The sequence below is a fragment of the Sander vitreus genome, chromosome 12 (genome assembly GCF_031162955.1).
Source record: "Sander vitreus isolate 19-12246 chromosome 12, sanVit1, whole genome shotgun sequence".
Classification (NCBI taxonomy): Eukaryota; Metazoa; Chordata; class Actinopteri; order Perciformes; family Percidae; genus Sander; species Sander vitreus.
In genome coordinates this window covers 9,820,606-9,842,650 of record NC_135866.1, presented here as the reverse complement: position 1 = coordinate 9,842,650, position 22,045 = coordinate 9,820,606, and the positions used below count along the sequence as shown (strand labels likewise).

General features: G+C 40.6%; 2 protein-coding genes across 2 annotated transcripts in view; one reads left to right on the top strand and one right to left on the bottom strand.

Annotated features, from left to right (window-relative positions):
- ece2a (endothelin converting enzyme 2a) overlaps positions 1-4,268 on the top strand; it is a 94,686-nt gene extending 90,418 nt beyond the window's left edge. The window contains exon 4 of the mRNA XM_078264007.1: positions 3,741-4,268. Within this exon, the coding sequence (XP_078120133.1) occupies positions 3,741-4,034 (294 nt within the window). The 3' untranslated portion in view covers positions 4,035-4,268. The remainder of the gene's footprint in view (positions 1-3,740) is intronic.
- A 9,020-nt stretch (positions 4,269-13,288) lies between these two features.
- camk2n2a (calcium/calmodulin-dependent protein kinase II inhibitor 2a) lies at positions 13,289-16,987 on the bottom strand. The gene is made up of 2 exons (XM_078265059.1): positions 16,488-16,987; positions 13,289-15,823 (listed from the first exon to the last, which is right to left on the bottom strand). The coding sequence occupies exons 1-2, from the start codon at positions 16,654-16,656 to the stop codon at positions 15,753-15,755; spliced, it is 240 nt and encodes a 79-aa protein (XP_078121185.1). The 5' UTR covers positions 16,657-16,987; the 3' UTR covers positions 13,289-15,752.
- Positions 16,988-22,045: the final 5,058 nt, after the last annotated feature.

Here is a 22,045-nt window from a genome sequence, read left to right as displayed (position 1 = left end):
CAAAAAGGTGGCGGTGTGGCCAAACGAGGAGTTAGCTTATACTGTGGCGCTGTTTGTTTTGTTTTTCTATATATTTCTTTTATTTATATATTTAACACACAAAACATAACGTAAATAAGAAAAGATATTGATAAAAATGAGGGCTGTCAGCATTAACGCGTTAATCACGATGCAATTAAGGGCCGAGCATACACGCGTACATTTGTTTTAATCACATGCCGCCATTTATTAATTTTATTTTTACTTCACTCAGCTTTGCATCGTGCCTAACAGGCTACTATTTTGACCCTTTGCCGCACTTTTCCATACTTCCTCGTAACACACATCCTGCTGCTGCAGGCATGATGGAGAAAGACAGCAGCAACACAATTCTGAATGGCGCTTTTTATTTTCCAAAACTCCCGGATGGGTTGAAAGCCATGTGCACATTGTGTAAAGCTGAATTAAAATATCACGTCAAGCTTGAGCTACCACCTACGAGCTAAGCATAGTAGTACAGTTAATGTGACTCAGGTTGATGCTAGCGGGCTCAGGCAAAGCATTATATTGGAGAGTGCTACTTGCCGACCTGTGGATGAAACCAAATCCAAAGAAATTACTACCGCTCTTGCAAAATGGGTGGCAACTAACTGCAGACCTGTCAGCATCGTAGAAGACTCGGGTCTTAAAGACGTGCTACGGTTGGCATGTTCTGACCTGTCTTATACATTGTCGTTGAGGGGGACAGTAGTTTTCACGGATACACAGCCTGTACGACACGGAGAAAGCAGCCCAACTGGAACTGCTGCAAAGTGATGCAAGGTGATCACTGGACATCAGTGAGTAATCAAAATTATTAATGAGTTACTGCACACTATATTGACTCTAGATTCAAATGTGTGACTAGATTCACACATTTTTCTTTTGTTTACAGTAAATAAATAATAAACAAATACAAATCTTAAAATCAAGTTCATAAAGTCACTTTCTTTGCATTCATTTGATTCCCAATCAAGATACACTGGTAAGAATTGCTTTCCATTGTTAATATGTACTTAAAAACTGTTCTGAAATCCAAATTAATAGAATTTTAATCGTGATAAAACATGCGATTAATCGCGATTTAAAAAAAATGAATCATTTGACAGCCCTAATAAAAATGGTTGATATACTGGATTCTGTTACCTTTCTGGGAAAAAGCACGGAAAAGGAAAAGAAGGGTTATGTAGACCTACATATAGTTTCACTGTGGAGCTATTTCTTGACAAACAACACCTGGCTATATGATTTGGTTAAGGAACAGTAATCCGCTCCATTTTTTTTGTGACTCATGGCTTCAACTCTTAATTCTTTCAACTCTGCCATGTTTTTGTCAGGTACTCCCTAATCTAAATCACCCAACACCTTTTCTTACCATTGCTGTGCATTATATTACCCATTTCACCCCACATTCAATGACCCCTCCAGTCTTCCTCTCGCTTCTCCTCCATGTGACAGTGGAGAGTGAATAATTCATGTTCAGTCTACTTGCTGGTGGAGATGAATCACATGAGAAGAGCCGAATACACGTGCTCGTCTCAGAGTGACTCCTCTCTCCAAAGACCCCAGGACAGCGTAGGGTGGAGGGGGGGGGAGGGGCTTCACGGTACAGACCACAACTACTCTGTCCTGGCTGGATGACATTACCATCCCAGCTTTCACCACAGTCACACGTGAGCTCAACACCAGTTCCCTTAGTGTTCAAAGCCCAGCCGTCCGTAGACACCATGCAGCAGCTTCTCATACATCCATGTCCTGTATCTACAGTGTATGGCATTAGGGCCTCATGAATTAGTTTATAAATGATGTCTCCAGAACAGTTTCTTACATGTTTATATTTAGTTAACCGATCCCTTGGAACAATAGATGTCCATATGGTGTTGATTGCTAATACAACATTTCAAAATTAAACAATCGCGTGGTAAGTCTCAAGTCTTAGCTGTAAAGTTCCAAGTCAAGTTCAAAGCCAAAACTTTGTTTTTCTGTCCTAAATAAGTCATTACAGAATTTTAACATTAGAAACATCTGATTTTAAAAGACAACATTTCGGCTACCAAATCTTGAATACAACAATTTTTCTACCACGCTAACAGTGTTGAGGGCTTATTCATTATATTTTCAAATGGTACCACTAAATGCTAGCTAATATTAGCTTAAGCCATAGCCTGTCAGAGAACATTGTTAGCCTCAACTCACGTTGCCTCAAATGTTGAAAGTCATTACATCTTTGTCTGTGGTTTTTAAGCCGCACGTTGCCATATGTTTCTTTTTGTTGTCGGCCACAGCAAAGTCATTTTATCCGAGGTGTCACCTCTTGTCTCTCTGCTAATGTGCCCTGCCTGGCAATGACATCTGCAGTCATCCTCTAGCAATGCATTAGAACAATACGTTGATCCAGTTTGCATGTTTGAGGTATGAAATACAAAATATGTGTTGCTCACTACTCTGCAAGACTCTGTCCCTTCACTCCCACACACATACTTCTGTATCTGGAGAAACTAAATGTGTCTCTGCATGCTTGTGTTTGTGTCAGTTTTCACATTGTGTGTGTGTGTGTGTGTGTGTATACTCTTGTTTGCCTGAGCACTACATTCCTCTGAAGCTTATGTGTCCTGATGCACACGTGTATCTCACACGAAGGATCAACACACTGGAGTGTTGATGGACCCAAAACAACAATTATTCATATGAAGGGACCCTCACAGTTTTCGTGCTGTCAAACCGTGTTATCAGACTGCATGGCTGCGCAGCCAGCTCTGTGGACTGAAAAGCTCGGTGCTTAACGTTTGCTCTGGCTTACAGTAATTCAATTCAATTTTATTTATAGTATCAAATCATAACAAGAGTTATGTCAGGACACTTTACAGATAGAGTAGGTCTAGACCACACTATTATTTACAAAGACCCAACAATTTCAGTAATTCCCCCAAGAGCAAGCATTTAGTGCGACAGTGGCGAGGAAAAACTCCTTTTAGGAAGAAACCTCTGCGATGAGGAAAAACTTCTTTTAGGGAGAAACCTCGGACAGACCCAGGCTCTTGGTAGGCGGTGTCTGACGGTGCCGGTTGGGGGTGTGATGAACAGTGGAAATAATAGTCACAATAAAGATAATGGAACAATGACCAGAAATAGTAGTTGTAGTAGTTCGTGGCACTGCAGGGCGTTACAGGACGTAGCAGGGCACAGCAGAGCATACCAGGGCCTAGCAGGATGTAGCAGGACGTAGCAGGGCACTGCGGAGTGTAGCGGGGTGTAACAGGACATAGCAGGGCGTGGAGCAGGACCACCGGGACAGCTGCAACCATGATTTAGGTGCAACCCTAAGCAAAGGAAACCTGCTGGGCGAAAAAAAGTGGGGAGATGCCGATTTGAGAGAATTTTGTATTTGGCAGAAGTGTCCGTCTATCAGAGTTTTAGTGACTCAGATTTGGATTTAATTTAGAACATTGCATCTCCCACAGCACTGCCTTTCCTTAAGGAAAACTACCTAAAATGCCTAAAGCCTTTGCTGCTGATGCGTTATCAGCTTTAAGTTATCAAGCGTATAATTGATCATGGCGAAGATACTGTGATGATAACAAACTCCAAATGATTCAACAACTCTGGCTGCTCAGGTAGCGGTAGAGGTGGCTGCTGTTGATGGTGGGAATTAAAATGGAGTGGGTCTTTGTGGTAAATACTTCTAATACTTTTCCTCTCCTAATTTCTTATTCTTCTCCCAGATCAGTCGCTGCCTGAAGCCTGGAGGACGGTTTGTCTCTGTAACCTTCGCCCAACCCTTCTTCAGGAAACGCCTCTATGCTCGCACAGAGTACAACTGGTCAATTAGGAAGTACAGCTATGGAGAAGGCTTTCAATATTTTGTGTATGTAATGACCAAAGGAGAGGAGCTTAGCCCAGAAGATGGAGCTCTGGAGAAAAAGCTACTGGAGGACACCAAATCTCCACCTACCAGGGTCGCCACAACACAAGATGAAGAAAAGGAAGACTTCCTGTCTAATATTGATTTAATTTAATAGTTAACTGGATTATCTGAAGGAATCTTAGGAATACACTAACCCTGAGATTTAAAAGTAAGCTCTATACGGCCCGAGGTGGAAAGTAATGAAATACATTTACTGTATGAATTCCCATACATCTGTCATGTGTGACGTGTGTTATGTTATTAAATGTGTATACATTTGTATAGGTGTTTATACATTTGTATAGATTTTTCTTTAATTAAAAATAAAATAGTTTTGGATTTATGACCCCTTTTCCTATTTTCACTATATGGGAGAGATCCTGTCCCCCCCCCCGCCCCGTTTCAGTTTTTATGTAACTAAGTAACTTTTACTTAAAGTACATTTTAACTGAACTACTTATTACTTTTACTAGAGTAATTTTTCAGATAGGTAATGTCACTTGTACTTGAGTAATATTTCATCCAAGTATTGGTACTTTTACTTGAGTACAATATTTTAGTACTTTTTCCACCTCTGTATACTGCGATAATGACTTCAGAAACTCAAACTTCACCCTCGCGAATACAACAGAAATGTCCTCTTGTTACTCAAAATGTCTACTTCACCGTTTTTATGTGTTTAGGTAAGAATTGGCTACTATGTATTTTATGGTTATGTTATAACTGTTTATGGTCTGGGCATAGATGTTCATTTAGGCTACGTTTACATTGCTACGTTTTGGTTTAAAAACGAATATCGGCGCCTGGGTGGCTCACCTGGTGGAGAACACGCCCATATATAGAGGTTTACTCCTCGACGCAGCAGCCGAGGGTTCGACTCCGACCTGTGGCCCTTTGCTGCATGTCATTCCCCCCCACTCTCTCCCCTTTCATGTCTTCAGCTGTCCTCTATAAATAAAGGCCTAAAAATGCCCAAAAATAAATAAATAAAAAAAAATCTTTTGCTACGTTTACACCTCGCATTCACACTGCTCTGGAGTGTTAGAGCCCCTAAACCGGAGAAATTTGAAAACACTTCTGACCCGTTTTGGTTTGGAATCTCCGGGGTTGTGTTCAATTCAATTTTATAAATGTGTGGTACGTAACATTTACATAGACATGTTGTTTCTCTAAACAAGGGGGGAAGTGGACAAAGTGGTTGTGCCAAATAAAATAAATTAAGAAGACAAAACGTACCATACATAACCACATCTTTTGGAAAACAAAAAGTCAAGCAAAAGACCCATCTCACTTTTGCACTCTATTTAAAAAAAACTATCTGTATTACAGTGGTGGCATCAGCCAATAATCAAAAAGTTACCTACGTGTATGAAAATGTATAGATAACCCAAACTGGCCTTGTCCCTTTACCCACCACTTACCTCATAATGTTACAACAAAAAGGACACGTCCAAAATACAGAACCACGTCAACTCAAAATAAACTTACATAAACATTGTTTTCTATACGTTTTTATATGATTGTATTGTTAATACAGTCAGTTTGTGATTGCAATAGAGTGATTTGTTGTCCTGTTTAATTATGACTCATGTTTCTGTCATTTTCTGAAGCTGCTACTATTAGCTTCTGTTCTAGTGCAGTTCATATAAAAACTTTCATCTTTTATAAATCAATTTTACACCCCAGTGTCCTTAACTGTTCTGTCTGACTGTATATCAGAAAGATTCAACAGTCTCACATTATGTGGTGCAGCACAAGCCTGCCAGTGTTTCTTGCATGTCTAGACAAGGTACATAACAGCAGCACTGGCCTGGATGTAAAGTCAGTGTTAAAGTCTATTAATATGTCAGTCAGATTCTTCCCTTCTGTTGGGGTTGTCTGCATCTGTCCCATGTGTGCTTTAGATTCCAGACAAAAGCTGCTAATGGAGATACGCATAGTTTGACACACCTGTCAAGCACGACTGCGCTGCGTGTGGGCACATACAGAGGCTTGCAAAAGTATTCATACCCCTTGAACTTTTCCACATTTTGTCACGTTACAACCACAAACGTAAATGTATTTTATTGGGATTTAAGTGATAGACCAACAAAAAGTGGCGCATAATTGTGAAGTGGAAGGAAAATGATACATGGTTTTCAAACTAAAAAAGTGTGGCGTGCAAAAGTATTCAGCCCCCCTGAGTCAATACTTTGTAGAACCACCTTTCGCTGCAATTACAGCTGCAAGTCTATTGGGGTATGGCTCTACCAGCTTTGCACATCTAGAGACTGAGACTTTTGCCCATTGTTCTTTGCAAAATAGCTCAAGCTCAGTCAGATTGGATGGAAAGTGTCTGTGAACAGCAATTTTCAAGTCTTGCCAGAGATTCTCAATTGGGTTTAGGTCTGGGCCATTCTAACTCATGAATATGTTTTGATCTAAACCAGTCCATTGTAGCTCTGGCTGTATATTTAGGGTTGTTGTCCTGCTGGAAGGTGAACCTCCGACCCAGTCTTAAGTCTTTTGCAGATTTCAACAGGTTTTCTTCTAAGATTGCCCTGTATTTGGCACCATCCATCTTCCCATCAACTCTGACCAGCTTCCCTGTCCCTGCTGAAGAAAAGCATCCCCACAGCATGATGCTGCCACCACCATGTTTCACGGTGGGGATGGTGTGTTCAGGGCGATGTACAGTGTTAGTTTTCCGCCACACATAGCGTTTTGCATTTAGGCCAGAAACTTCAAATTTGGTCTCATCTGACCAGAGCACCTTCCTCCACATGTTTGCTGTGTCCCCCACATGGCTTGTGGCAAACTGCAAACGGGACTTCTCATGGCTTTCTTCTTGGACCGATTTGTGGAGTGCACGACTAATAGTTGTCCTGTGGACAGATTCTCCCACCTGAGCTGTGGATCTCTGCAGCTCCTCCAGAGTTACCATGGGCCTCTTGGCTGCTTCTCTGATCAATGCTCTCCTTGCCCTTGCCTGTCAGTTTAGGTGGACGGCCATGTCTTGGTAGGTTTGCAGTTGTGCCATACTCTTTCCATTCCGTTTTCGGATAGTGGATTGAACAGTGCTCCGTAAAATGTTCAAAGCTTGGGATATTTTTTTTATAACCTAACCCTGCTTTAAACTTCTCTACAACTTTATCTCTGACCTGTCTGGTATGTTCCATGGGCTTCATAGTGCTGTTTGTTCTCTAACAAACCTCTGAGGCCTTCACAGAACAGCTGTATTTATACTGAGATTAACTCACGCACAGGTGGACTCTATCTACTAATTAGGTGACTTCTGAAGGCAATTGGTTGCTCTGGATTTTATTTAGGGGTATCAGAGTAAAGGGGGCTGAATACTTTTGCACGTCACACTTTTCAGTTTATTTGTAAAAAATGTCCTTCCACTTCACAATTATGCGCCGCTTTGTGTCGGTCTATCACATAAAATCCCAATGAAATACATTTACATTTGTGGTTGTAACGTGATAAAATGTGGAAAAGTTCAAGGGGTATGAATACTTTTGCAAGCCTCTGTCCACATGTACATACAAGTAATAGCCCGCCCTGCGTGTTATTTGTTGAGGAAACATGAGATGAGTCTCGGGTCCTGTGCGTTCTGCTGCTTAAATTTAGACCAGAGAGAGAGAGAGAGAGAGAGACAGGCATGCATGCAGACAGGCAGGAAGGCTGGTGACTGGAGGGGGGGGCACATTGATCAAGTAGAAATCATTTATTTTTAATTCTCCACTGAGATCTAATTACCGCCTATTTTTAAGACTTGGGGAAAAAAAGGTGTGTGATTTTTCAGATGGCTCTTCTTTCGTTCCATGATTGTCTGCTGGTGTAACATGGTAGTTTGTTTAACTTGAACTTTGATGTTGACAAAAGTCACCAAAAGCTCTATTTTAGTAGCTGTTCTGGAGCTTTTGACCCCATAACACGATCTTCCTCAGCAGGCGGAGTAAGCCCAGTTGGCATGGCATTAACTGTTGGCTAAACCCCACCCCCGTTAGTTACTGTTACTGTTGCTGTGCTCGTTAAGCTTTGTGTTTTCACATGGGCAGTTTTGTGGTGGGATTATTTTATACTGTTCCAAAGTCAAGAATGCACATTTAATCTCAATCTGTTGTGATCTAAAAAATAGAATGATAAAAAAAAACATTTTCAAATATTCTTTTTGTGTCTTTTATACTTCCATCTAACTAAAAATCATGTGTGATACCGCAATAAGCAATCGTATATTCTCCTGTTACGTAAAAAATACACACTGCACATATTGAAATGTGTTACTATCAGACAGTGATGGTCTCAATCTCACCCACTCTGGCTATGATGTGGTTTCCATGGTGACAATTGGGCGCAATGCCCTGACTACCTGAACAAGAGGGTTAAAAAAAAAAAAAAAACAGCCTGGCACCTATTTCAATATTGACAAAGGTGGTGCAGAACAGCTCCACTGCAGCACTGGGACATAAAAATATTTGATGGATGGAAGTTGGGTATGTCCCTGCACATGGAGAGAGTTATTTTGAGTGAGTTATTTTCCCCCAACTTTTTCCTCAGTTGGACTTAGTTTAGTCCTGCATATTTTTCTGTCAATAACTGAGTATGTTGAAATTGTAGCAGCAGTTGTTATTTTGGTACATTTCGTTTTCAGCTCCCTTTGTCGGGCTGACTGACCTGCGATGGCAGAGCCTGACAGTGAGATCTGACTTGACTGGACTTAAGTTATATAACCACAGAGCAGGGCGAGGGCCTAATGCAGAATTTAGTAATCATTTTCTCTTCAACACAAACCTTTTCGTCTTATGTGCAATTTTTTTGTTTCTTCAGCTGATCGACCTGAGTCATCCAGGTATCTGAAGCTATGACTTAATATAGAGTGGTGTGTGTGTGTGTGTGTGTGTGTGTGTGTGTGTGTGTGTGTGTGTGTGGGGCGCAGAGCCAAAATTTTCTCTCCTGCTGCTAATTGTCCTCCATGCTCTGTTGCCCAGGGGCAGCAACAACACTAATCTACTGCATGCTCAATGCCTTTCTCTCGGTTTTTCTGTCTCTTTTTCACTCTCTGTCACTCTTCTCACCACTCCACCACCCTGCCCTCTCTGTCTGCATCGATTGGCTCTGATGCTTTGATGTGTGGGTGTTTTGTGAGGGCACATGCAATTCAAAAGGTTTACTGCTTGCTTTAACCAAACATCTCTGGGTTTGATCTGCCTCATTGTGCTCGTTTAAAACTGAATCACGACACAGCACTACTGCCTGTTTAAACCCAATTGAACTGCCTGCTATTCTGGTTTCTTACAACCAAGGTCCTGTTTTGTTTTGTACTAACAGAGTTATTTTCAGAGATCTGGGAATGCAGCAATGTTAACTAGAATTACCGCCAACCAGTGAAGTTGCAGTTTACATCCATGTCTGTGCAGACTTGTTTAATATGTAGTGAAGAAAGACTACAGGCATATAAAGTGTATAATATATCATGTAAAAGGTATTAGGTGTATTTTCCTGTGAGATAGACGGGCGGACAACCCAAAAATATAATGCTATTACCGGCAAGTAAGCATAATAAAAACTAATCCCATGGGGCAAAAGAAATGAGCGTTCAGACGATCGTAGGTTTTAAACACCCCACTGGGTTGGTCAAACTTATTTGGAATATGAAACAAAGGCAAATGTAAAAATTATGAATCTGCGAGACACAAACTAAAGACTTGTGGCAAACTAATTTCCCTTGAAAATAGGACTGAATTATATCCATTCGGAGTATTCATGAAAATAAAACTTACATTATTATACTTTCCTTTATTTTATTAATAATTGTAAAATTTCACCAAGCCAATACCTGCAGTGATCAGGTGGCAGTCTACATGCTAGCAGATTAGCTCGCTAGCAGCGCTAATGCTAGCTTAGCTGCATTGGTCATTATGAGACCTTCACTTTGCAGGTTTTAACAGTTGGTCTCCCTCATCTTTACAAACCAGCGTCCTGGATTAACTTTAAACTAGCTCATTCAGTTTCACACACACAGTTTTCTAGTGGAATTAGGTTTTATTACCAGCATTCTAGGGTTGCTTGCTTTTATTTATTTTTTAACTCCAAACAGAGTGGTTTAGATCAATGGTCACCAACTTTATAAATCTGAGGTGATTAGGGAGATAATGAAAAGCCCTTCTATTTTTTTCTTTTGGGCATAGGCCTTTAATTCCACAGGACAGATGAAGACATGTAAGGGGAGAGAGAAGGGGAATGACATGCAGCAAAGGGCCGCAGGTCGGAGTCGAGGAGGAGTAAACCTCTATATATGTGCGCCTGCTCTACCAACTGAGCTAACCCGGCCACAAACCCATTTCTTGTACACAAATTTATGTTCACTTGTATGACTTTTCTATAATAATTCCCTTTTCCTTGTTAAATACTAAATACTTTAGGTTTACCCTTTCAGGTAGCCAAAAAATATTCAAATTTGAGATGGAAAAATAACTGTTGTAGAGATTTCGCTGCGTACAACTTTATTGTAACAGATAAGAATTATGGAAGTAAGACCAAGCTGTAACCTACAGCCGGTGTAGCCAGATGCTACAGACCAGCATAGATGGGATGGAGGGAATCCGCAGTTATTCTTGTCAGTAGAAACCAATCTGCAGTAGATTTAGTGAGAACTAAGAGAAAGCGCTGTATATCTGCCCATCTCCCTTGGGGCAGCATAATGGCATAATATATGGTATGGCAGGCTTATGTAACCGGAGGAGGAATATTAATGGACGTCCACTCGGGATCGGACGAAAGTGGAATCAGATCAAAGTTCTTTGTCCTCATTGCGCACACTCAGTTTGAACCTGTGCTGAGCGTTGCTGTGAGCTGTGTGTGTTCGTGTCTGTGAGAGATAACAGTACAATGGCACTTAGCATTTACGGCGGTCTGCTTTAACATTTTGTTTGTTTTGCACACAAACGTCCACATGTCTGTCATGCTTGTATTTTCATCCTGTGACTGGGGAGGCATCTACAGCATGTCTGTGTTGGCCCAGTATGGCCTGCACTCCCAGCCGTTCTGCCAGGTTGGGACATAGGAGCCACCAAGGTTACATCTACAGCTCCAGCATACAGTCAACTCACCTCTGACCCTGGCATTTGCAAACGATGACTGAATGTATGTCTTATCAGAGAGCAGTAGCTCATTAGTTGTTGCCTGAAATGTTTCAGTCAGACATCCCGCATTAGAAGTTACATTATCTTTGAAATATTGTCAACATTTTTTTGACTTTGTAGTTGAAGCCAAAGCCTGATACAGATGGGTGACAAATTAAAGGACAGATCTGAATAAATAAATTGCGAGTCATTACGTACAGTATGCAGATGCTAGTTTATTCTTCTTAGCTCTAATAAAACTTGCAAAGCAGTGTAAACACCAAACGGCATTCTTGAGATTCATGTTCAGTGATGTCTGCCTGATACAGAGTTGCTCTCCAGAGACTGATAATGTGGTGGTGAAATTTGTTCCGATTACAATAGGGCCAATTTTCTTTTTTTTAAAGAATATAATATGCTGACTTTAGTTGTAATGAATCAATATGTCATCCAATGCAATAGTCTTGTTTGTGGAACACAGAGGCACTTTGGCAACACATACAATACCTGTCTGTCGGATAAATTGTTGCTGGTTTTGATCTCTTTAGGGGAGTTTTTTACCTCCACTTCGGCGTCAGCCGTGGCTGGAGGCGGCATGTTTTCGGGTTGTATGTCCGTCCGTCCCATTCTCGTGAATGCGATACTTTGGTGGTCAAACCATAACTCAAGAATTCCTTCGCTAATTATGACAAAGATTTCATACAAATGTCTAACAGGATAAAATGAAGAAGTCATGACATTTTATAACCAAAAGATCAAAGGTCAATCTCGCTGTGACGCCATAATGCAAAAACGCTTTTCTGGCCATTTTTCAATACCATAACTCAGGAACAGAAGGGGAGATTGTGACCATATTTCACATTTGGTCGGATACTAAAATTGCTGACATTTATCATGGGTGCTCACCTTGAAACTGTGGTGATTGTACAGATCTTCTGTGCTGCCGGGTTAAAGATGTGTGTGAAGCATCCATGTTTAAAAATAAAACCAGAATTGTGACTTTAAATTAAAAAGTCAGAATTCTTAGATTGAATTCAGAATTCTCTGACTCTGATCTTCCTATTGTTTGTCATCTTCCATTGACTTTAAACTCAGAATTGTAATTTAATCTCAGAAGTCAAATACATATTTCACATGTGGCCCTAATCCTCTTCCGTAGTTAAGCCTATTGTTTCTCAAATGTCTAGACATATTTTGGTTTAGGAATATCCTTTAGGATTCTTGAGCATAAAAAGATTTGAAAAATTGTAAAATACAATACAAATACAAATCAACTTTGGGCGAGTAATGCTGCAGCATCATTGGTAGTAGGGCTTGAATGAATGAATTACTTTTAAAGTAACATGTACACAGTCACACTCATGACAGGAAGAGGCGTGGAGCAGAGCTTAAATAATTCAATATTTGCCCAAAATATGTCGGCCCGGTTCCGGCCTTCCAGGGCTGCCCATTACTGTGAAAGGTGTAATTATCCAGGACCGCAGACAACTGCACACGCACACAGGCGACATCCACAACAACAACATGATCGATAGCACTATGTGTTCATTCAGTGCAGTGCTGATGTTATCAGGACAGTCAATAATCTCTCTGATGGGAATGTGGTTGGTTAAACTGATGACGCTTTGTTGATGTTCTGTTATTAGAGTGAAGTGCAATCCAGATATAAGGATCAGTGTTAAGGCATTGTTGTCAGAACACGTAGCTATTTATAGATGCGTCCTGATACTGTACATGTTTTTTTCCAAACGACAAACAAATTAGAGTGAATATCTGTCATATGTGTAGAGTGATTTCCAGGAAAATTCTCACAAGGAAATTAATTTCTATTGATGCTGTGCAGTTTTGTGTACAACCAGTGGAAGGGGGGGGTGGGTATCAACTGACACCATTTTCTGACTGACACTGTTGGCAAATAGTGTAGTACAGTATTTATTTTCTTCACCTGACAGTTTCACCTAATTTCACACATCTATGGATGTAATGAACTAGTGATTTCTAGCCAGGGTACTTGCACCTCAGGGTTTTTCTTTTTCTGCAGTTACCAGCGGTTACTTGGAACGATTGTGGAGTCGCCCAGCTAATGTTAAAAAAAAACTGAAATTGTGATTTGCTACAACAACAAAAAAAGATATAGCCACATATTTATGTTTAGAAAGATAGAATAACAAATGGCTGCGATGCTGATCTTTAGTAAGTTTATTGTCACAGAGACATATTATCTATAGGTACAGTATGTTAGTTTGACTGAAGTTTCCCATCAACCTGAATCGCTTAACACCTTCATACCATTTTTTTGTGTGATTGAGAGTATGTGGAAACTAGCGAGCAAAAAGCCAACAAAACGTCATAGATGGTTAAAATGTCCAGTTTCTGCCATTGTGTGTGGGTACGTTGGGCAAAACTTCACCGCAGAACAGTTGATCTTTGTGCAGGTTTTTATGGCGAGAGTGTACAGGCCTGCTATAGTCTGTGTGAGAGCTACTGTATGAGAACACTGCACATGTAGACTTTGATAGATGACCGTGTGGCCAGTCGTGGCTCCCCAGGGGTCTGTGGTTTAATACATTCACTAGTATAGGCCTGCATGGAGCTGTTTAACAGCTTAACGGATGGATGACTGTTCCTTACCCGCTTTTTAATTAAGGATCAGTATTTACTGTTCCTGAGGTCATGGCTACCGAGTCCAAAAACTGCAAATATATATATATTTAAGACTTTTGCTTTACGATGCTACATGTACAGTATGTTCTGTTGTTTCTCAACAAAAAAAAGCTGTGCTGAGGTGATGTGCTCTGTGTTGCTGTTTTTTCTCCTTGACTTTTATTCACAACTAACTTTGATGTTCCAATTGTTTGTCATCTTCTATTGAATTGGTAGTATAAAAAAATATATTGGGACAAAAGCCATACCAAAGAATCACATTAACATGTTCTTTCACCATTTATTAATTCACCAAATACAGTGAAAATGGCATCATAATATACAATGACTCATTCTTAGAATGTCATGACATTTTTGCTGCTTTTTTGCTTCATAAAACGATGTTTCATTGTTGAAAATATTAAGGTTTCATGCACAACAAACCATATCCAGTTTCTTTAAAATAATGGTACAAAATAAACAAAATTAAAAAACAAAAACTGTAATGTCCAAAATCGGTCAAATAACAACGTGTTATTTGAGGATACTCGTAAACAGTGCAATATACTCTAAAACTGCCATTTTCTAACAAATTCATCAACGAAGCTCAAGTCACAGTATACGATTTCTTAATAATAGTTTAACATTGATGTGTGCAAAAACCCCAGACACATTCAGTTAGTCTTTAAAAAACACCCGACCTCTGATATAGAATGAAACCAGTCCACCAAAATCTTACGTAGCTTCGCCTCCATGAAGCCTCGTCTCATTCTGTATATCCTCTCTGAAGTAGAAATATTTTTGTTGATGAATTGTAAGACGATAGACTAGCATATCATTTAAATAACAAAGATTTAGATATAAAAATACAAATATGATTTTTGTTAAAAAGAAGCGTGCCAAGGTAAGAGAAGTGGCACCTGCGTTGGCACCGGAGTGAAAGTTCATGCAAAGAGATGGAGAAAAAACGTATAGAGGACGAAACACGAATAATTGCAAAATTGAAATAACCAAATAATGGAAATATAATTTTTTCCCATCAATTTCATGACTATTATTTTAAACATGTACTATAATCTCCACAACTGTGCTGGCGTCTGTAGATATCTGAGCATTTGAAAATGCAAAAAAAAAAAAATAGAAGAAATAGAGGGGGAAAAAAGACATGTGCAGGTGTAAATCAGCTACATGAAGGTGCCAAGCTGCACCTTTAACCCCAATGATGGGTAATGCAAGAAGAAGAAGAAGAAGAAGAATGTGGCCTATGGTTCAGGTTTAATCTGTGGCCTAATGCTCTTTAAGGGCCAAAAACAAACAGGGCTTCTACTACAGAACATATTAACATTGCACCATCCTCGGATATATATGTTTTACATACAATGGGTCTCCTCTATTCAGCAGACTCAAGAGTTTGGTTGGTCTGTTTTTTGAAAAAGCGTTAGCAGCAACAGGAATGCATTGGACCAGTGCTGAAAGGACAGCTCCCTTGAATGCATCGTCGCTGACTGAATCAACAAAGCGAAGCCTAAAGGAGGGGGGGGGGCGTCGTCTGAGAGCTTAGCCTACCTACTGTACTGTACAACTTATTGAAATAGGCCTGGGATTTAGCTTCAGCCTCCAGTTGCAGTATGGTGTTGCTTACAGCGCTGTTGGAAAGGAACAAGAGATGGTCGTGAAGTAATGACAAGTTCATCCATCATTAAAGTCAGCAGAGGTTGAGATACAGAGCGGTGTCCGCCATCTCAACATCTTGCTGCGCAACAGTAGTTACAATCGGGATTCGTTTGGAGAATTGCCAGCAATCCCATGATAAATCTTGGTCTTTTCCAGAGTCTCTCTCTCTCTCTCTCTCTCTCTCTCTCTCTCTCTCTCTTCTTTCTTCATCACTTTCTTCCACATTTCTCTTCCTTTAGCCTTCTCCATTTCCCCCCTTCGTTGCCTTTTTTTTCGTTGCCTTTCGTCAGTCACCCCAGCTTCGCTTCGTGCCGTCGTTTCTCTCCTGCAATCCTCGAACATGCACAGCCGACAAGTGCTTCAAATCGGTCATCAAAATGAAAAAGTCCGCAAGGCGTCGCTCACGTTTAAACGCCGGGTGAAGACTTGTCTGTCATCCCCTTCAGGACCTCGTCTATTCGGTCATCCTCGATGACCACTGTGGAGAGACAAGCGGAGAGGATGTTTACTGAGACCGGGACAGCAGGGCATTTCTATAGCCTAATATCCCAGTCAAATAGTGAGTTAATTGTGTTTTATTATAAGGTCAATTGATTCTTATGTATGGCCTATAGTAGAAGGGGAAATTGCGCACTAAATAAAGCTTTTGCAAGTGAGAGAATGTGACCTTAGTGCGGGTTGCAGGTGAATAAATTAATAAATTAAAGCACTATTGCAAATCCCCGACCTCGAGTACGCGCACTCATTCCCGGTAATGGCGACGAGCCAGGCTTTTTATCCTTACGGTTTAAACCTATTGTTTGGTTTGGATTGGTACAGCATGGGGTGTGTCCTTACATGGAGAACATGTCTCGTGCATGTATGTAAACAATTGAAATGTTGTCGTCGTCGACATCAAGACTCGTGTAATAAAGAAGTATCCTATCCTATGGTGCATTTTCAAATATCAAAAATTGTGTATAATATTCTAGATACAACACTATAAATGAAAAGAGATTATATGAATAACAATGTGTAGAGCATCACAATAAACTCACTATAGTTCCCAAAATATTTAGCACATTTTCTATCACGTAAATAATTCTGCCCATGTATCAGTTATTGTGACAACATGCCAAGTTCTTTATTTAACCATCCTTTACCTCGCTTGGCTCGGCCGATCTGTCCCAGCTTTGGGGGTCTTTTCGCCTGCGACGCAGCGAAAAAGGCGCTTGAGTCCTGCAGTCCGCAACTAAAGGACATCTGGCTGACCTCGCTGTCCGCCCCGTAGCCGCTCATTTTCCCCTCGTTGTATGGCAGCACCTCGGACATGGTGGCACGACGGAGAAGGATCACCAACGTAGATTAAAAAGTAGATAAAAGTCTTCCTCAGTGGCTTTATATGCGCAATAAAGCCGTAGATTCCTTTTTTTTGTGTGTGTGCAAGCTGCAGCGGTTGGTGTGTTGCTCCTGCTGGGATCCTTTAGGGGCCACCAGCGTCTCAGGTCCGGGTGTTGTTGGGGTCTCTCTGTGCTCTCTGGATGTGTTGCAGCTGCAGGGAGAGACGGCGTGTAAGCGACAGAGAGGCAGAGAGTGTTGTGTTCGCCTGTGTTGCTGGCTGATGTCTGGTGAGGGAAGTGGGAGATCCCGGGATCATAAAGGAAACCCAGGCAGAACGGTGAAGTCATCCATCCGGGTTTGAAGCGCGTGTGTGCGTGTGTGTGTGTGTGTGTGTGTGTGTGTGTGTGTGTGTGTGTGTTTGCGTGCGTGCGTGTGTGTGTGTGTGTGTGTGTGTGTGTGTGTGTGTTGGGGGGGGGGGACGGGGGAGAGGAGCAAGAGTGACATCAACAGGCGAGAGATGAAATTACACAAGTGAAGGGCCCATACTGAGGCAGGTTTCAGGCTTGGCTGTTTTTTTACGATATCTAAGGAAAATGCACCATTATGTAGAAACGTGTGGTGTGTATGGTAAAATAAATGGATACCTCAGAGTTATATTTCCGATTGTAGCGTACAAAATAGCCCCATTATCATATATTTTCTTTCCAAGATATACCATATAGGACTATAAAGTCAAGTCATCAGGCTATTTCTTTGCATGGTACTGGTGTAAGTACTAAGTACATTTACCCAATACTGTACAATTTCCAGGTACTTGTACTAGAGTATTTCTATTTTATGTAACTTTATACTTCTAGTTTACAATTGTTTTTTTTTTTTATATTGTAGGCTTTTTAGTTATCGTACAGCTACTTTACAGATTAAGGTTTTACAGACTAAACATGTGATGATCTTATAAAATATGTACTTCTTCCACCATTGATAGTAGTACAGCATACAGACATGTGTAGGCTCAAACAGAATCAGAGACAAGGACACCAGTTACTGTCTATTTTATAAGATAACAAAATATGTTTAAAAAAAAAAGATACGGTCAAATGTATGCAGGAAAGATAAACTAATACTTAATTAATCTCACACAGGAAAATTAAAGGGGTGCTCCACTCTACTGATTATGCACATAATGTACAGTAGAGGTCAGTTTACTAATGTTGAGTATGCAGTTGTATATAATGTCCTCTGTGGGTCTGGAGGAGCGTTCTAAAGTAAATTAACCCTGATGATGTCATTGTCCCAGTTTGGTTTTAGTGACTACAAAGTTGGCTGCATTATGGGAAACGTAGGATTTAGGCTTTTTGACTAAAACTGAAAAATGTCTCTTCCGAGTCTCCCAAACATTATGAGAGTGAAATACTAAATGACTGGAGTGCCCCTTCAAAGTGTCACAGCAGTGAAAGAACATGCAAGGACAGATGCATAATTGTATTGATAAGAGAAGTAACCCTCAAAACGTAGAGACATTAAAATACAATAGATCGATAGATTTTGATTATTTATTATACACAATAAGAAGCATGAAAAATAAACTTCCTAGATTTTACATTATGACATTATATACAGTACATTATGTAAACTAGAAAATAGAGAAATACTGTATATAATATTGTCCTGGTTGTGTCAGCATAAACTATGTGAATGTCTCATTTCAGCACCATGGACAGAGGCAGTATAATTTATACATTAGCTGCACTTGAAATTACGTCATTCTTCCCTGCGTTTTTTGTTGTTGCAGCCTGTGTTACATCCCTGCTCACAGCATATGGTGTCTCATAAAAATCTAAAACAATGAGCTGACAGAAAGCCTATTTTTGGACCGAACCTGTTTTAACAACTCGAGCCCTCTGACCTGTCTATAAACATGTAATATCCTTGCCATTGAAGCAGTGTCCCTCTGCTTTAGCAGCAAGGCTGCATGGCTGACTGGTGAAAGTGACCAGCTGACAGTTTTTGAGATCAGTGCTGTTGGAAATGCTCTTGGATTTCCTGCAGTGATAAGATGCTGGGCGGCTGCAGAGTCAAATCGAAAGCCTGCTGGCTGGCTTCCCACAGAAACATGGCCCATATAACCCTCTGTAAAACACATTACTGAGTCTCGAGAGCCTTTCTGTTAACCACCAGTTTACTAAGAAAACAAGCATGTTGGCTGCATGTTTTCTTTGGAGGCAGGTTGACCCAAAACGTTTGTTTCCATGCATGGAAAAAGCAGTCATAGAACTATTTCCAATTTATATTTTTCTCTCATGGATCCACACTCAATGTATAAAGCTAAATAATGCAATAGAGATCGTTAAAGCTGCCTTTCTATCCACATTTAATTCCCCAGGGCTTTTCACTCACAAAGCTCCTCCTGCCCAATAAACTGGAGCCTCTAGCTGTCAACAAGCGCAGCAGTTGATTCATGCAGGGGTTTCACATGACGTCATCAGTCAGCGACACAGTTGGAGGCTGTGGGGAAAAATCTGACTTGCTGCCCCTCATGGTACCAGGTGCTGCTTCATGTTTACTATTTAGGAAAAAAACAAACAAGCATGTGTTATACCAACTGGATGCCACTCTTTCTTACCCCTTCCCCTAACAATACACCGCCTCATACATAATGTTAAACCCAGTCCGCTTAAGTGCAAGGACTCCTCATTTAGCTGCCTCTGTTTAGTTCAATTGATCTCTCTCAGTCCACATGCTGTGATTTCTCCTTCTCTGTCCCATTCTTTCTCTTTCTCCATCTCTGCCTCTTTAGCAGGCAGCAGTTCTTAATGATCAGGCTCACTCAATCAGTCACATCATCTCTGACAAGGGCCCCCACCCTTAAGAAGTGTGTGTGTGTGTGTGTGTGTGTGTGTGTGTGTGTGTGTGTGTGTGCGTGCTCTCGAAGCACTGCCTCCAATTATAAATGAATCACTATGCTGAGTCACTCACCTTCTCCCCTCGAGCAGACCAGGCTCTGCTGAATTTAACACACACACACACACACACACACACACACACGCACACACACACACACACACACACACACACACACACACATTGTGTAGGCTATACGCACTAGCTTAGGAAAAACCCAATAACAAGCGTAGAGCTAAAAGTCAGGATCAATCCCCTGAGTATTAGCTCTTAGGGTGGGTGTGTGTGTGTGTGTGTGTGTGTGTGTGTGTGTGTGTGTGTGTGTGTGTGTGTGTGTGTGTGTGTGTTGGGGAGGGGTGGGGGTGGTAGAGGAGCAAGAGTGACATCAACAGGCGAGAGATGAAATTACACAAGTGAAGGGCCCATACTGAGGCAGGTTTGTGTGTGTGTGTGTGTGTGTGTGTGTGTGTGTGTGTGTGTGTGTGTGTGTATATTTCAGGAAAACTAAAAATGTAAGTGAGAGGGCAAAGAGAAAGAGGAGAGACACACACCATATGCAGTCATGGACTAAATAAAAGTACCGTGTAGGCCTATTATCTGCTCTCCTTATCGTGAACATGATGTTGTTTGTTCTCTTTTGCATAAACATCCTCCAATGGATTATGGGAACATTTGCAGAGCTCCTGCCCTTGGACCAGTGAGCACACAGCTGAGATAGAAATGATCACAGCTGTAGTCTGCAGAGCAGCGGGATCGCTGTACACCCCGCCTCCCGCACCTCCGTCACAGAGGACGCCAAAGCTGGGATCATAGGTTGGTCAAAGTGTTCTGTGTTCTTTAATTAAAACTTGTCACCAAGTTCTGTTCTAAGAATCAAGTTCCTACATTTCTTAATTTGTTGTATTTGGAAGTGTGAGGACTGTTAAAAGATAGCTTATACTCAAGTACTGTATTTACAATGTTAAGGTAGCCTTAGTTCTTTACTTTATATTTACATTTTATATTACTTTATACCTATACTTTACTACATTTTGGAGAGAAATATTGTACTTATTACTACTATTTTTCATACAAAACAATGATCAGTTTCTAAAATGTGATGCATTGTTACAGTTTAAACTACACACATGTATCTGAAGCAGTTAATATTAGCTTCACCTTGATGAGCCACAACATTAAAAATCTGCTTACATGTTAACACACAATAATAATTATCCAATAACATCATGCTATAACGCTGACAGGCCATACTGCATAATGAGTACCTTTTACTTGACAATATGTCTGGATCTCTACTTAAGTGTCATTGCTGCTTTATCTTAAGGATCTAAATCTGTGTCCATTTGTCCTAGATTTTATGGGTGTGAAGTGTTGGCTATTAAAAAAGAATGGAATAGAGTTGAAATACATCTTCTACCTACAATTTGGATGGGTTCCCTTTCTTCCATTAGATTTACAGTACTGCTGTATTCAGAACCCTAGGTTGGGTGAATGAGCTCTGTAAAAACACTGCACCCTGTTCAAACTGAAGGGCCAAACAGATTTATTTTAATATCTAAGCAGGGTGTACTCATCCATGTCTGCCTCTCCTCAGCACTGGGTTTGTTGATGAGAGGAGAAGCACTGCAGTCACACTACTGTCACAAAGTAGGTCACTTATCCCACGTTTCACTGCATGCCCAAAGCAGATGGGTGACAGCGGTAATTGGCATCAGGGACTATAGCACGCTGGGATGGCTCTCTCTCCTGAGATGCTGCATCTCTACCTTTCCTCCTGCTGTCTGTCGAGTGTCTGCTAATGCCAAAGTTAAAAAAGCCCCCTCCACTCCACCGCTCCCTGTCAGGAGCACAAGCACATAAGGTCATGGTGTGTCAGAATTTCAAAGATTTATAAAAACTTTTTTCTGCAGATCTGGAGCTATGCCATTTTCATTTTACACTCTATATCTGCTGTAGTTTGTCTGGGCTATTTTTTAGACGTAAGGCTTACTGAAGAAATAAATAAAGAACAATGAAATAAATTATAACAATAAAAACAAAACAGGATAATACTTCATTTGTACATTTTGTACCACAAAAAATCCTTTACTATTACTAAAACCATTGCTGCGTCTGACTACATCATTTGAGAACACTATGATTCTGCAACCATACTAGCAGCTCTATGAGGCTGTACAGTACTGTTAAATGCTAACACTAGTATGCTAACATGCTCATGTTTAGCATGTATGTTTACCATGTTCACCACTTTAGTTTAGCATGTTAGCATGCATTTGATAATTAACACTAAACACGACTCAAATTTGACAATATAAAAATATGATAATTATATATAGCCAATCTAATGCTGCCATTAAATCAATAAATAAGATTTTACTGAAATTAACCACCTCTGCTTGCACCCTCATCACCACTAATCGGGGTCTACACCCATGAAGCACAGCCAATTAGAGAATAATCATATCATCTAAATTGTTTG